Source organism: Accipiter gentilis, chromosome Z, assembly GCF_929443795.1.
Source record: "Accipiter gentilis chromosome Z, bAccGen1.1, whole genome shotgun sequence".
Classification (NCBI taxonomy): Eukaryota; Metazoa; Chordata; class Aves; order Accipitriformes; family Accipitridae; genus Astur; species Astur gentilis.
Window position 1 is genome coordinate 2682750 of NC_064919.1, and position 13604 is coordinate 2696353.

At 38.2% G+C, this 13604-nt stretch overlaps 1 protein-coding gene across 1 annotated transcript in view; it reads left to right on the top strand.

Moving 5' to 3' along the window:
• The window catches only part of KIAA0825 (KIAA0825 ortholog), a 251368-nt gene that overhangs the window by 72498 nt on the left and 165266 nt on the right, over positions 1–13604 (top strand). Inside the window, exon 6 of the mRNA XM_049795675.1 lies at positions 4618–4788. Coding sequence (XP_049651632.1) covers positions 4618–4788 — 171 coding nt within the window. The remainder of the gene's footprint in view (positions 1–4617; positions 4789–13604) is intronic.

The following is a 13604-nucleotide window of genomic DNA, read 5'->3' on the forward strand; positions in this document are numbered from 1 at the left end:
GGTGGTCCCTGACATTGTGCTTGGTTGGTTGGGATCATTTTTGTTGTGCCTAAAGATAGCTCATCGTACTGGCTCAGGATTTTTCTGCTGGCAGATTCGGCCTCCAGAGCAGTTCTGAAATCATCAGTACAGGCAATGGTGGTGTACAGTAATATTTTTGTGATTCTTGTTCTGCACAGAAGGAGGCCTGAGGCTTGTTACGGAGCTCAGAACCTTTTCTTGCTCCTCTCTGTTTGTTTAGGTCCTGACCTCACCTCTATTTAGAGCAATAGTTGCAAATTTATCTCATTAGCACATTGGCAATGTCTGTATGATCCACTTTGCCTCTCTGTAGCCTCTGTACCAGACTTTCTGTCCCTTTTCAGCAATGTTTCTCACAAGGTAGTGCTTTAACAGGAGGTCAACATGTCCTGTTGTTAGGAGTCACTACAGAGGTCTTGTTGAGGTCCGTTAGCCTGTAGCTAAAGAGTCTGCTGCAGCTATTTCCTTGTACAAGGACTAAATGAATTAAACTTCAGTCATGCAGAAAAAAATCAAGTTTAAAAGAATGATAGTAGCAAACTGCAGGCAGTTCAGGAAAGAAGTTGGTTTGTATCATGTAACTTGCTGCATGTTTCCTTCTATTCTGCAGTTAGACTGGAATGCCATTGCTAACTCTGATTCATGGCTGGCTGAGATCAGCTTCAGGTGCTTCCAGTCATGCTCTGCATGGTCCTCTGTGTACTGGGTGGTGGACTGTCAACAGCTGTAGACCATTTTCATCACAGAGGGGTGTCTCTCTTGCTGCACGATGGCACCTGGATAAATTAGTTATGTTAGTTCTCTGACCTAACATCAAAAGTCATGATCCATTCAATAACTTTTTCAGAGTAATCATACACTCCTCTGTGAGTAGGGCTGATTTCCCTCCAGACAGGTTCATGACACTAAGATTTTGTTGGACATGTATCACAGTGGATTCCCATGTCTATTTCACATCTATGCACATGGAGGCCTGTACTCTTCCATGACAATCTTCTACAAGACTTGCAAACCTGTTTCCACATTTTAAGTATGTCATCACATTGGCTACTTAACTGTTTGCTGTTACATGGCTCTTAAATGTTTCTGTGCTGTGGTTGTCCAATCAGATCAATGCCTGAGGAGAAATGCCTTTTCATTCCCCTCTGCTAAAAAATGGACTGTGATGTGCTCATTCAAACAGCCTGGTCAGTGGTCTTCAAAGTCAAATGCTGCCATCACTGTTTTGAAACCTAAGAGTCTGGGATGTATATAAGATCTTTCAGTCAAGCTTTGGATACTGAGGCGTGTGCATACTATTTGGTCATCAGGAACTAAATAAATGAGTTGTCTTTTCTGAGAGAAAACTGCGGACATGAAAATGAAGGTACATCAAAGGAAATTCACTTCTGGTGGTTCCCCCTGTCCAGTTCTTCCAAACTGCTGTGGATCAACTAAGCAGAGTTGAGGTTCAAGCTAACTTACTGCAAAAGTTGGACTGCCGAATACCATGCTTTTGTTATGCAAGCCCACAAGAAATAGCACCAGTCTACATAAGATTTAGTCTGTGTCTGTTTCTGGCATGCTTATGCTTCCACAGCTGTAGAGACTGCACTCTTTAGTAAGACCCATGGTTTCTGGATGAGTAAAATGAGATGGAACAGTGCCTTGCAGTGGTAGTTCTAGATAGCTCAGGTGAGTAGTTCAAAGATTACTGCCCTGAGTCAAGAGCCTCAAAACCTGTGAGCTGTGCAGGATAACACATAAATTTATGTGAGCTATGTCTATCACCAGTTGAGAGATGTTACTGGACCAGCAGTTGTCCTTTCAAATACCTATTGCATTATTATCATCAGTTTTGGTTGATAACCAGGTTCAGTGATACATAAGCATTTGTGCTGATTGCTAATGTGAGAGTATGTGGCTTTACTCATCCATAGTGTTGTAACAAAAAGCTTGTGTAAATGATGCATAAATCTGTCACATCCAGGTCTTTGGTATACTTTCATGTCAAATGTAAGTCACAGTACATTTTCTTTATCACAACAAAGCCTAAGAGAGGACAAAAGAAAATTTAAGAATGGGTTACGAGTAGTATATGGAGCTCTCTATAAATCCCATATAGGTAGGTCATTGGTTGGTTGGTTGTTTTTCTTCTTCCAGAGAAGTCTTATTATCTGGTTTGTGTGATGCATCCCATCTTAAGTATTCTCTGCCTTGCAGCTGCAAGATGATTGTTTAGCCTTCTTCCCCTACTGTCAGCATTCTAGGAAGAATAATATTTATTACATGGTGGTCTCATCTTTCTGTTTTCTAATACCTTTGTCTTGACCATCTTCTGGTCACAGAGGTTTGCACATCACTTTATGTTGAATTGGATCACCATGTTCTCACTGCCTGTAGGTTTCTGATTAGTTCCAAATCTGATTGATTCAGGGGTTTCAACTTCATGATTCAGGTCTTCATGAGTGCACTTAAACCACTGTTCTTTTACTTCTTTTTGTCTTGTCTGTAAGGGTTGGCTGTTTATCAGATGATGGTGCATATGTTTGTGCCTTTTTATCAAAGTTAAAATTTCCTCTATGCTTACCTCCATTTTTTTTCTTACTTTTATTTCAGAGTTTTATGTCAGCCATGAAATTATCCCAGTATTCTTCACTACCTTCAAGCATCTAGAAGTTTGTCTATACTTCACAACCTAAAAGTCTGAAGGGCTTTTCTAGATGTTTGTAGAACCTATATAGTATTAAATAGTAAGCTTTTGCTCTGATGTTTATTTAAATATTGGTTTGCATATACTATAATATGCTTTGTCATATATGAAGGTGTTCTCCTCAACTTCTTAATGGCATGAAAAAAGAGGGGTCTTTGAACTTGGTATCTTCAGTTTCCAGCTGAAATACACTTTGAGTGGTCATTGAAAGTAAAAATTAAAGTTTTGACTTTTTTCTAAATTTGGGAACATATTTTAAATTTAATATTACTGTGGTATACCTTTGGCTTCTAGGTCCACTACCTTTTGGTCTAGTGAGGACAATATTGCTTGGGGCAATCAAGTAATTGGAAGGTTTCTTTGTTCCTCAAGAGAAGGGGCAGGGGCATCACAAGGTTTTCAAATTATAGGAGACAGAACTAAGGTTCCCATTGATTTTTATGTTGTGATTTGTGGTTCTTACATCTTGATTCCGTTATTTCTGGTTGTCTGCAGACTCAGGCAGTAATTTTGTGTCACTTAAACTCAGCTTACATTAACTAGTTTTCAGGTAAAGGAGAAAAATTCTCTGAATAGCAGAACATCTTTTTTTGGAAGTTTAAGACTTAAAATTGGGAATCCAGTGGTACAGGTATTATTTACTTGTTATTCAGAGAGGAAAGGCACTAACAGAGGGAATTATGCATAGCACTTTTTTTTGCCATTCTTAGAAATGCAAGGGACTAACATGAATACATCTGTTTGGAACTTTGAGGAAATTCAGATGTGGATGCAAAACTCGCAGTTCAATCTCTAAGGCTGCAAAACTGGAATAGCAAATTAGGGAATTTGTATTCAGAGCTCAGCTCTGCTACTTAGATCTATGTCTATTTAAAAGTGATTTGTGAATACCTAAAAAAAATATCTAGGAACTTTGAGGAAAAAGGGAGGTACTGAGTACTTCAAAATTGCAAAGGTAAGAGAGATTTGACACATAAAAGTACATTTCAATCAATTTCTATTTGTTTTCGTCTTTCAGAGCTTCCCTTTCAAACTACTCTGGCTCTCACTCTGACACTTTCTACATAAACTGTTCTGCTGATGTTACATCTGCAACAGAACTGCATAGGAACATGGTATCAGTTCACTGCAATTTGCATAGAAGTGCAAATTTGTTACATTTAAAGAAGTTATAAAATTAAAATACTTAAAACCATGTGGCTTGGTAATACTGAATTGGAAACAGCTCACAGTCTTTTATAGTCTGCCTGTGCTCAAATCAGAGTTCCCTGGTTGATGTGACATGATTATATGTTATGATTACAAGTGTTAACCTTTCAAAATAAAATGTTCAGTTTCTTCTTTTAAATACCAAATGCTTATAGGTATAATACTTGCTGATATTTGTTCACTGACAGTCTCACTTGTTTTCAAACCCCACATATTTAAAGTTGTGGAGTGTTAGATTGATGTTTCTTTTCACTCAAATGTCATATTCATCAACTGTATTGTGCTAGCAGATTATTAAACAGACAAGGTGACTTGCAGAGTGACAGTGTAGTGATGTGATGTCCCAAACCATTAAAATACAGTAATGACGTGGTTTTTTCCTTTTGTTCAATCAGTTTTTGCAACACAGTGGTTTTTCTGTAAATCACAGGTGAGAAGGTTTCTGAGTAGATCTGTTGCTTGGAAGAAATCCTAGCTAATGAATAACAAAACCTGGAATTCAGTTGTAACTTCCCAGACAGTTGAGAAAGACTTAGGAAGAACTAATGTAACAATATTTTATAATGAGAAAAAGATACATTATGCTATGAGAAAAATGAAATTACTCAATATATTATCCTTTCTTACATAATCAGTTTTGTAAGATCTTTTTTTTAAGCTATAGTAAAAGGTATTTTATGATTTTACTTAAACAGCTTCCCAAGAATACCACAAAAAAGGAAGGAACTTCTGCTTAACATTGTATCAACTCAAATGTCTTTCTCAACTTATCAAACTCTTTTTATTAATGGAAGAAAAAATTGAAGAGCTCTCCGCAGAAATTCTGTTGGTGCCTTCATTTACAGAGAGGAATAAGAATGCTCAAGGTAATGAACATTTTTCCTTATTTATTGATTCTACTTTGCACAAAAGGATAATTTTATATGATTTTTCAACATTTCCTAATTTATGTCATCATATTTTATAAACAAGTGTATTACCATATCCACTGAAAATCTTTCTGAAATATGCAGATTTACATTTGAGCACAATGACTTGTGGAAAAGAACTGATAGTTGTGTGTCAAGATGTGATGTACAGTAGTTATTGATGGAGAATCATAATGAAAAAGTATCATACACTGTAACATAACACATCCTATTGTATTATCTATAAAATCCTGTGTTTCATATAGAACAAAATAATACATGGAGTCTGAATTCTTTGAAACTGTCACTGTCTCTGAACTTGTCCTCCTTGAAAGCTACCTCTTACAAGAGAGAAAAACACTGACTTGAACATCAGTTTAATTCATCTTAGTATACATGCAACTAAATGTTTTAGTATATAGTCCTGCTTTAACCTGTAGTTCTCACAAACACATGCGAATGTGTACTGTGTTTACTATCATGCTTATCCCACTGGCTTCAGTGGGTATTTTATAGAAGTAGGTTCTACACCAGAAAGTAAACTGCTTCACGATCAAGCCTCAAGTTTGCATGTGCTTTAGATTCCAGGCTCACTCTCTTTTTCCTCTAATTACATTCATGTCATGTGAGGAGAACCTGAAATCCTGAAAATTCAGGTGAATAACACCTTCCAGGTCACAGTATGCTCATAAATGTTCTTCTACTCTGCTACTTCTGCCAGTAGAGAGACTCTAGGTCACCAGAGAGCAAGTGGTTTCAAGAGCTTTGATTATATTGCAGGAAAGGATCAGACCAGAAATGAGGCCAGGCTGCTTAGGGAGAGAAGATAGGTGGAGTCAAATATTCGATATCTCTGTAGTCAAGCTGCAGGCTGAGAAGAACGGTGTTTTGGGAATGTGGTCTTGGAATACTAAATTGATAAAAAATAAAAAAAAGATTAAATAAGAGTTCTGAGGCACACATTTTGTTGATGGATTCTTCGTCTGAAATACTGACTCTCTGACATAAAGAAATACAGGTTAACCTATGTATTTTTAGAATAAGCATCAAAGCTCAAATAAAATTTGCATTCAAGTTCCATTTTTGCTATTGGTTTCAATGTATTTCTGCCTTCTTTAATTTCTCAATTTTGCTAATTTTTAAGAAATGTTATGCTATTATACACTATGTTTTATGTTTTCTGGCCTTGATCCTACAGAGAGGTGTTACAGTAAACTTCTCATAGTGGTAATGTGGAGGATAGGGTATACATTAAGTAAGGGTGATTTTAAATGTTCTTTATGTTTGTATATTCTGTAATAAAATGTAAAAAAATTGAAAAACTCTTGAATGGGAAATTTATTTGATGTGTTTAACTAACTACACTCTTAAGACATGTGATTTCCAATAATTCAGTGAACTTAATCATCTCAATGTTAACAAGAAATATTTTACTTTCCAGGAATTGAATTTAGGACTTTATCCTACAGGCATTTCTCCAAGCTTAATTACATTCGGAACTGTTCCTCAAAAGTGTGTTAAGCCTTCTTCTTTGAGGAGTATTCTTTTAGAGTAATCATGTCTATAGCAAGTTGGTTCTTAAATGGTACCTCTACTTAATCAAATCTGAATAGGAAATACTACTAGCTCTTGTTGTAGGAGGCAGTCTTCTGGGCAGAAGGCCTGTTCTAAAGAAAACATAAATTTACTTTTATCCTGAAACACAGGTGAAGGTAAACCTTTTACAAGTGATGTTAGTGAAGTCATCAGACATACCTTTGTTTTTAGTGTTGCTGTTCTGATCAGGTGGTTTTATTCACAAGACTTTGCTCAGTTTCTGGATAATGTGTGAAGAGAAGACATGGCCAGAGAAATTTAAAAAAAATAGTCTGACTAGAAGAAGGGTTTATTGGTGTTATTTTCACTTCATATTGTCAGAAATCTCAGTTGTAGTGATGAAGCGAAAGATGATTTGATATGGGAGAATGAGAGCTATGTTCCCAGTAGTTCCAGGTTCTGTTAAGTACCAAAAGGGATTTAAGATTTTCTCTGTTAATGTCCTATATTGGGCTGGTAGTCTTTTTTTCACTGATGAAGGCTGAGTTTTGATAAGAAGGATTGATTAGAATCTTTGCTTTATTTTCATCAGAACACATTATAATATGTGACTAGAAAATATAACAGCCATCTTCTGTACTGATTTAGAAGGCTTCTTACTAGAAATCTTGTTTAATTTAACGGAATCAAGAGTGCAGATCTGTCCAAAGCAGCTTTAAATTAACTCGGGTACCAGGAGCAGGTTTACAGTGCAGCACAGGCTGCAGAACCAGCCTGAGAAGCAGAGCAAATCAGCCCAGATTGAACCGTGTGCTGCTGTTACTAGACTGTTACCTGTACTCTCTCTCACTGGTTTAAAGCTAGGTTGGGTGTATCCAAACTACCCTGCAGTCACTGCAGTGTAGGCATATCTGAAGTATCAGTCCTCTGCAAGTTGTACTGCTGGTAAATTAAAGGAAGCTGGCCAATTCATAAAAGGTAGGCTAATATCCAAGTGAGTTAAAGTTTCCCTAGGCATCACATAGATTGGAACCTTGCACCTGCTTCCTTTTCTTTTTGGTTGCTTTTAGTATTCACGGGAGCCTTTTTATCTATGTAACTCACGCAGAGATGCAACAAAAATAACGTTTTTTCATGTGCTTGTGTCAAGTGTTGCGTTTATGTGTATAGCTGTTTCAATGGCAGTTTTAGTTGATTTTCAGCATATCCCATAGTACTTCAATCTTGATATATAGAACATGTGTAAAGTTCCATCAGAAACAAAGTAGTTCTTTGGATGGTTCCTCTTTTTAAATTTTTTTTTGTCCCAAAGATGGCATCTGAGTTTTATCTAAACCAGACGGTTTCTTGGCCCTCATTTTTCCCTAAACCCAGCAATGACAAAGAGCAATGGCTGCATAAATTGGATGTAAGAAGAACACTTAGGGTTTATCACAGAAGAATCAAAGATTTCATATCTTCTGACAGATTGTTTGTACTCTTAGGGGGTCTTAAGAGGGGTCAAATGGCTTCTAAGAGTTCCTTAGCTAGATGGTTAAGGGATTGTATTAGGGAGGCGTATGTAGTTAAGGGTAAAGAGGCTCCCAGGGTTTGTAAAGCTCATTACACTAGGACTATAGCTGCTTCTTGGGCGGAGAGGTCGAAGGCTTCCACATTGGAAATTTGCAAGGTGGCCACCTGGGCTTCTCTTCATACTTTTTCATTGCATTATCGCTTGGATGTAGTCTCTTCTGCAGATTCTGCTTTTGGTAGGAGGTTGCTTGTGAACCAAAAAAAGAACAGTGAAGAAAAGAAAGACATGTAGTTCACAGTTCTAGCTGGCAACAAGACAAGTTTCTTTGCAGTGTGCACAATGGAATCCTATGAAGACCAATTTAAGCGGTTGAAAATAGATGTTAGAGGGAAGTACTGCCTACCAGTGTTCTCTGATGGTAACCCCATGGCAGACAATAGCACCAAAGGAAACAGTGAACCAGAGTGAACTCTGTAGGGAGATGGATGTAGAGAGGTTTTTTAGGTGATACGGATAGTTCTCTGAGTTCAGTTTGAGAGTTCTATATCTGGCATCTTCTGGAATATATTCAGAATCCTCATTTTCCCAAATTGTTTTGCATAGATTGAAAAAAAATTCTATGAATTGCATTTTCCGCTCTAACTTCTTTTCACTATTCTCCATCCAGTTCTTCCTGATTTTATTTTTTGACTTTCCTTTATCAGACCTAACTTAGCATGTATTCCTCAATAAGCACTATGTACATGCCAAATTTTGTGCTTGATTTCAAATTATGTTTGTGTTATCTAAGCATAATTAAAGAAAAGGTAGTATTAATACACATTTTATCTACTACCAGTGTAGTTTTCAGGTTTTCTCTTAAGTCAAATAAAAGGAGAAAATCAGTAAAAGTGCTTGGATGAATAAATGATGATGTGGGTTTTTTCCATCCCTGAACTTTAGTGTGGCATCTGGACAAGACTGCTATTCTACCTTTCTAAGGAAAGGTAACCGTAGTTTTCGAACATTTATTCTCAGAGTTGTGTAACCTGGCTTTGTTCCACTATAAGCAATAGGTTTCAGAAAATTAAAGGAGTAACCACTTTCTTTTTTTTCTCGACTAGGCATTTAACCCTTTCTTCTGCAGGTATCTTGTCATGCCTACTGTGATGAGATAGTCTACTTCACTATTTACATTCCGTTGAAATTCCTGAGATGTTCTGACATACCTAGTACGTGCAGCATCACAGGAGTTGTTCTCTTTGAAGGAATCTGGAACATTCAGCTGCAGTCAAGGGTTAAGCAGGAGATTTTGGTTTAGAATCCTGCCAAATTGCATTCTCTTCCCATCTTTAAGGTAGATTTCTCTTCCCTCTGGCTTTTCAGAAGCCTCTTGTTGAGACTTTTAAAAAATCAAAAACATCTAACGTACTTTCATCTGTCTCTCACTTTTTTTTTTTCCATTCCAGTGAGAAAGGTGAACCTTGGACAGATCAGATAATGAGTACCAAGAAAAGCTTTTTCCAATGGAGCTCTTTGAAAATACTGTGGGCAAAGTTGTCAAGCCCTTAGGTTTACAAGCTTTGCCTCAGGGGACTGGGAAGATTTGCAAAGGTCTTTCCTTCACAGCATAAGAAGAAATCCTTTACTCTATATCCATATCTGGAAACTGTAATAAAAGGACTGTGGAATCAAATTTATGAGGTGCATCCTTTTAATAGAATTTGAAGTTGTAAAGATTCAAAAAAGAAAGGTGTGATTTTTGCTTTGGTCTCCAAGCAAGGTGTTCAAGTAGCTTCTTTAAGAAATACATAGCTTCAGCAAATCAATCCAAAGTGAAGACGGATTTTACACTAGGAGAGAGTTTGATTTCAGATGTATGTTTTTGGTATTTGTGTTATTACAGTTTGCTCAGTATAGTACAACAAATAAAAAGTCCATTATTGAAGATAGAATGCAGGAGGGTTTTTAATCCACAGCTGGTCAAATATTTTTTGTTTCTTCTGCTTATTTATATTTGTCGGGGAGTGGTATTTCCCATTTCTACAAGACATTATTTCCAGTACAGTTTCAATAAAAGTTCTGGTTGGGCTCGCTGAATCCAACTAGTAAGCCACTTTGATGGTGCTGTTTACTTACCTTATTCACAGTTCGTGAGCTGTCACACAAAAGGTTTCTGTCGTGCTTTGCTACTCTATGCTGCATGCAAGATGATGTCACAATGACTGTTCTTATGACCCTGAATGCTATGAAAAAAATAGGAAAACTGTGGAATTCTGTAGAAAAAATAATTTAATAGAACTAGTTATAAGGAAGAAAAAGAATTATATTAACAATGCAAGAGGTCTCAATGTCATCATCGTTACAAAACCAGAAAAATACTGGAGAAGGAGCTAAATACATTGAGACAAAGGGGACATAGGCAAAAAGATTTAGTTTAAAGAGAAGAATAATCCCAGATACATGTAAGGAAATTTGGCTGAAGAGTTTTGATTTTAAGAGAAACACTTGACATAATCTTGTTTTGAATATTTACTATCAAAATGATTCAAGCTGCCTGGCTGGTAAACTGAAGGAAATACGCAAAGTATGAGCAGTTTTTCAAGTTTGTAGAATGTAAATTGCAAGAAAGATATAGCAGGGATTTGTGGTTAATCCTATCTTCCCTAATGATCAAGAAGGGGGGAGGTGTGGAATATGCTCTGGAAAGGGAGCAAGTGTGAAAACCTGAGAAGTTTTCCTTGACCCTCCATAATCTTCTTTCATTTCATTCACTTCTCTCTGCTCTTTTTCTGCAAATTCTCTCCTCTACGTGGCCGTATGGGAAGGACTGAATACACTTCTGTCTATCTGTGCAGATGGAGTTTGAGGTTTGGAATTTGGGAGAAAAGAGGAGTCAAAGAATTTGTGTAGAAAACTATAGCTGTCTAGGTAGGGATGCTTCCTTTCTCCCATTGCCTGCCTTCCTGTCTGCAATGGCAAACTAATTTGGGCTGAGTGGCTGTACCGGTCTCTTGAATAAAGCTGCAATTTTATTTCCCAGGGGAGTTTGCTGATTAGGGCAAGACAGTCAGAAGACAAGTGAAGAAGTAGCAGGACAGGAAAGGGGTAATTTGATATGTGTGGAAACAATGTTTGAGGAAGGTTGTGGTAGCATCTGAAGTGCAGAGGCTTTGTGGGGGCTGTGGCTAGTGTGCAGTGATCAATGAAAAGAGTGAAGGGAGCCCTTGACAGCTGGAGGTTAAATTGAAGAAGATTAAGGCCAGCATTACATAGGTGAGATTTGGGAAATGCAAAAATTTGGGAAACCAAAGGAACTCAGTAAAAGATAGGAGACTTGACCTTGGGGCTTCTTTCAGAAGACCAGAAAAGGTTTTATATGTGTGTGAGCCTGCAGGCACATAGGTAGATGTATATGAATATAGGGCAAGAGCGCACAGGCTGTTAGTTAGAAAAGGAGGTGGGGAAATCTAGTGGAACCTGTTAATTTAAAAATGAAGCAACCTTTAAAAGGACTGATGCTGGTGGAAGCATCGTTTGACTCTTCCGCCTCTGGTCCTGGAGACACAAATCTACCACCAGCTAGTTACCTATTTATCTCAGCTGTGAGTTCTTAACAGGTAAGGCAGCAATTCCATGAATACACAAGGATTTTAGGTTAAATGTTAAAGGTTATCCCTAAAGTCTTGATACAAAAATTATAAATAGCTGATCTAAGTAGTGACAATGAAAGAATGTGCCTATAGTTAGAATCAGATGTTACATCTATAAAAAGGAGAACTGCAAGGAAAAATGAAGCAAATTTAAGATACAAAGCACAGAATAGAAAAGAGGGAAAATATCCAGTCAGTTAGGGTTTTTTTTTCATTCTGGAGTAATTTCTAAAGAAAACTGTAGGAAACTTCATCATGAAATACATTAAAACATATTGAAAAAAGCAGTAACTTTATGGTGCTGTCTGTAACATATGTTGAATGATCAGGGAGCCAGATGACCTGGTTAGTCTCTTCTGGTTTTATATTCTACCATTTTATCTTTCATTTTTTCCCAACTCAAAGCTGTTTTTCCCTGATGTCTTTTGAAAACACAAGTGAAAACAGTGCTTGGAAAAAAACCCCACAAAACCCTTAAAGCTTTAGAATGCTGTATAGGTGTATGAAAAGCAGAGTGTTCATTTTCAGAGGGTGAATTGTTTAGGGAAAAGATAAAATCCAGTTTGGGTAAATGAAATCCTATGTATGTGCAAATACTGGGTATTTCAGAAAGATAAAAGCTCTTTAAACCGTGGCCATGTATACTACCAGTAGCTTCAGGTGACTGAAGACCATTAAGTTTATGGTTAGAAGATCATCTTTAACAATGCTTGACAGCACCCAATAATTTAAAACTTCTTGGTTTTAATTGCACGAGACACATTAAATTAAGAATATCTGCAACCTGTGTTGTTTACCAGCTTTATGCTAGGAGACATATTTTAAAAATGAGTAGAAGGGAAGGATCACCTCCCTTGACCTGTTGGCAATGCTTTGTCTAATGCAGCCCAGGATACCATTCGCCTTCTTTGCGGCAAGTGCACGTTGCTGGCTCATGTTCAACTCAGTGTCCACCTGGGCCCCCAGGTCCTTTTGTGCAAAGCTGCCTTCCAGCTGGGTAGCCCCTATCATATTGGTGCCTGGGGTTGTTCCTGCCCAAGTGCATGAGTTTGCGCTTCCCTTTATTGAACTTCGTGAGATTTTTGCGTGCCCATTTCTCCAGCCTATTGAGGTCCCTCTGGATGGCAGCATGACCCTCTGGTGTTATCAGCTACTACTCCCCGCTTGGTGTCACTTGCAAGCTTGCTGAGGGTACACTCTGCCCCATCATCCAGATCATTAATGAAGATGTTAAACAGGACTGGACCTAGTATTTATCCCTGAGATAGGTCACTAGTTACTGGCTTCCAATTAGACTTTTCACCACTGATCACCACACTCTGGGCCTGGCTATTCAGCAAGTTTTCAACCCACCTTACTGTCTGTTTATCCAGCCCATACATCAAGAGCTTGTCTACAGCTTGTCCCCTAACAGGGTCTTATGGGAGACAGTGTCAAAGACCTTATGAAGTCCAGGTGAACAATATCCACTGCTCTCCCCTCATCTACCAGGCCAGTCATTTCTTCATCAAGATGGTCAAGCATGACTTCCCCTTGGTGAAGCCATGCTGAGTACTCCTGGTGAATTTTTTGTCCACAGTGTGCCTGGAAATGGTTTCCAGGGTTAGCTGCTCCATCATCTTGCCAGGGATTGAGGTGAGGTTGACTGGCCTGTGATTCCCTGAGTCCTCCTTCCTGCTCTTCTTGAAGATAGGAGTGACATTTTCTTTCCTCCACCCTTTGGACTCTTATTCCAGTTCCCATGATTGGTCAAAGATTACTGAGAGTGGCCTTGTAATGATATCTGCCAGTTCCCTCAGCACTTGTGGGTCCATCCCATCACAGCCCAGGGACTTATGTATTTCCAGTTTGCTTAAGTATTCCCAGACCTGATCCTCTTCCACCAAGGGTACATCTTCTTTGCTCCAACGTTATCCCCTGGTCTCTGGGATTTGGGATTCCTGAAGGCTGGTGTTGCTAGTAAAGACTGAGGCAAAGGCGACATTCAGTACCTCAACCTTTTCCATGTCTGTGTAACCAGGTCCCCCATCTCTTTGAGCCCACATTTTTCCTAGTCTTCCATTTGTCACCTGTGTACTTACAGAAGCCCTTTT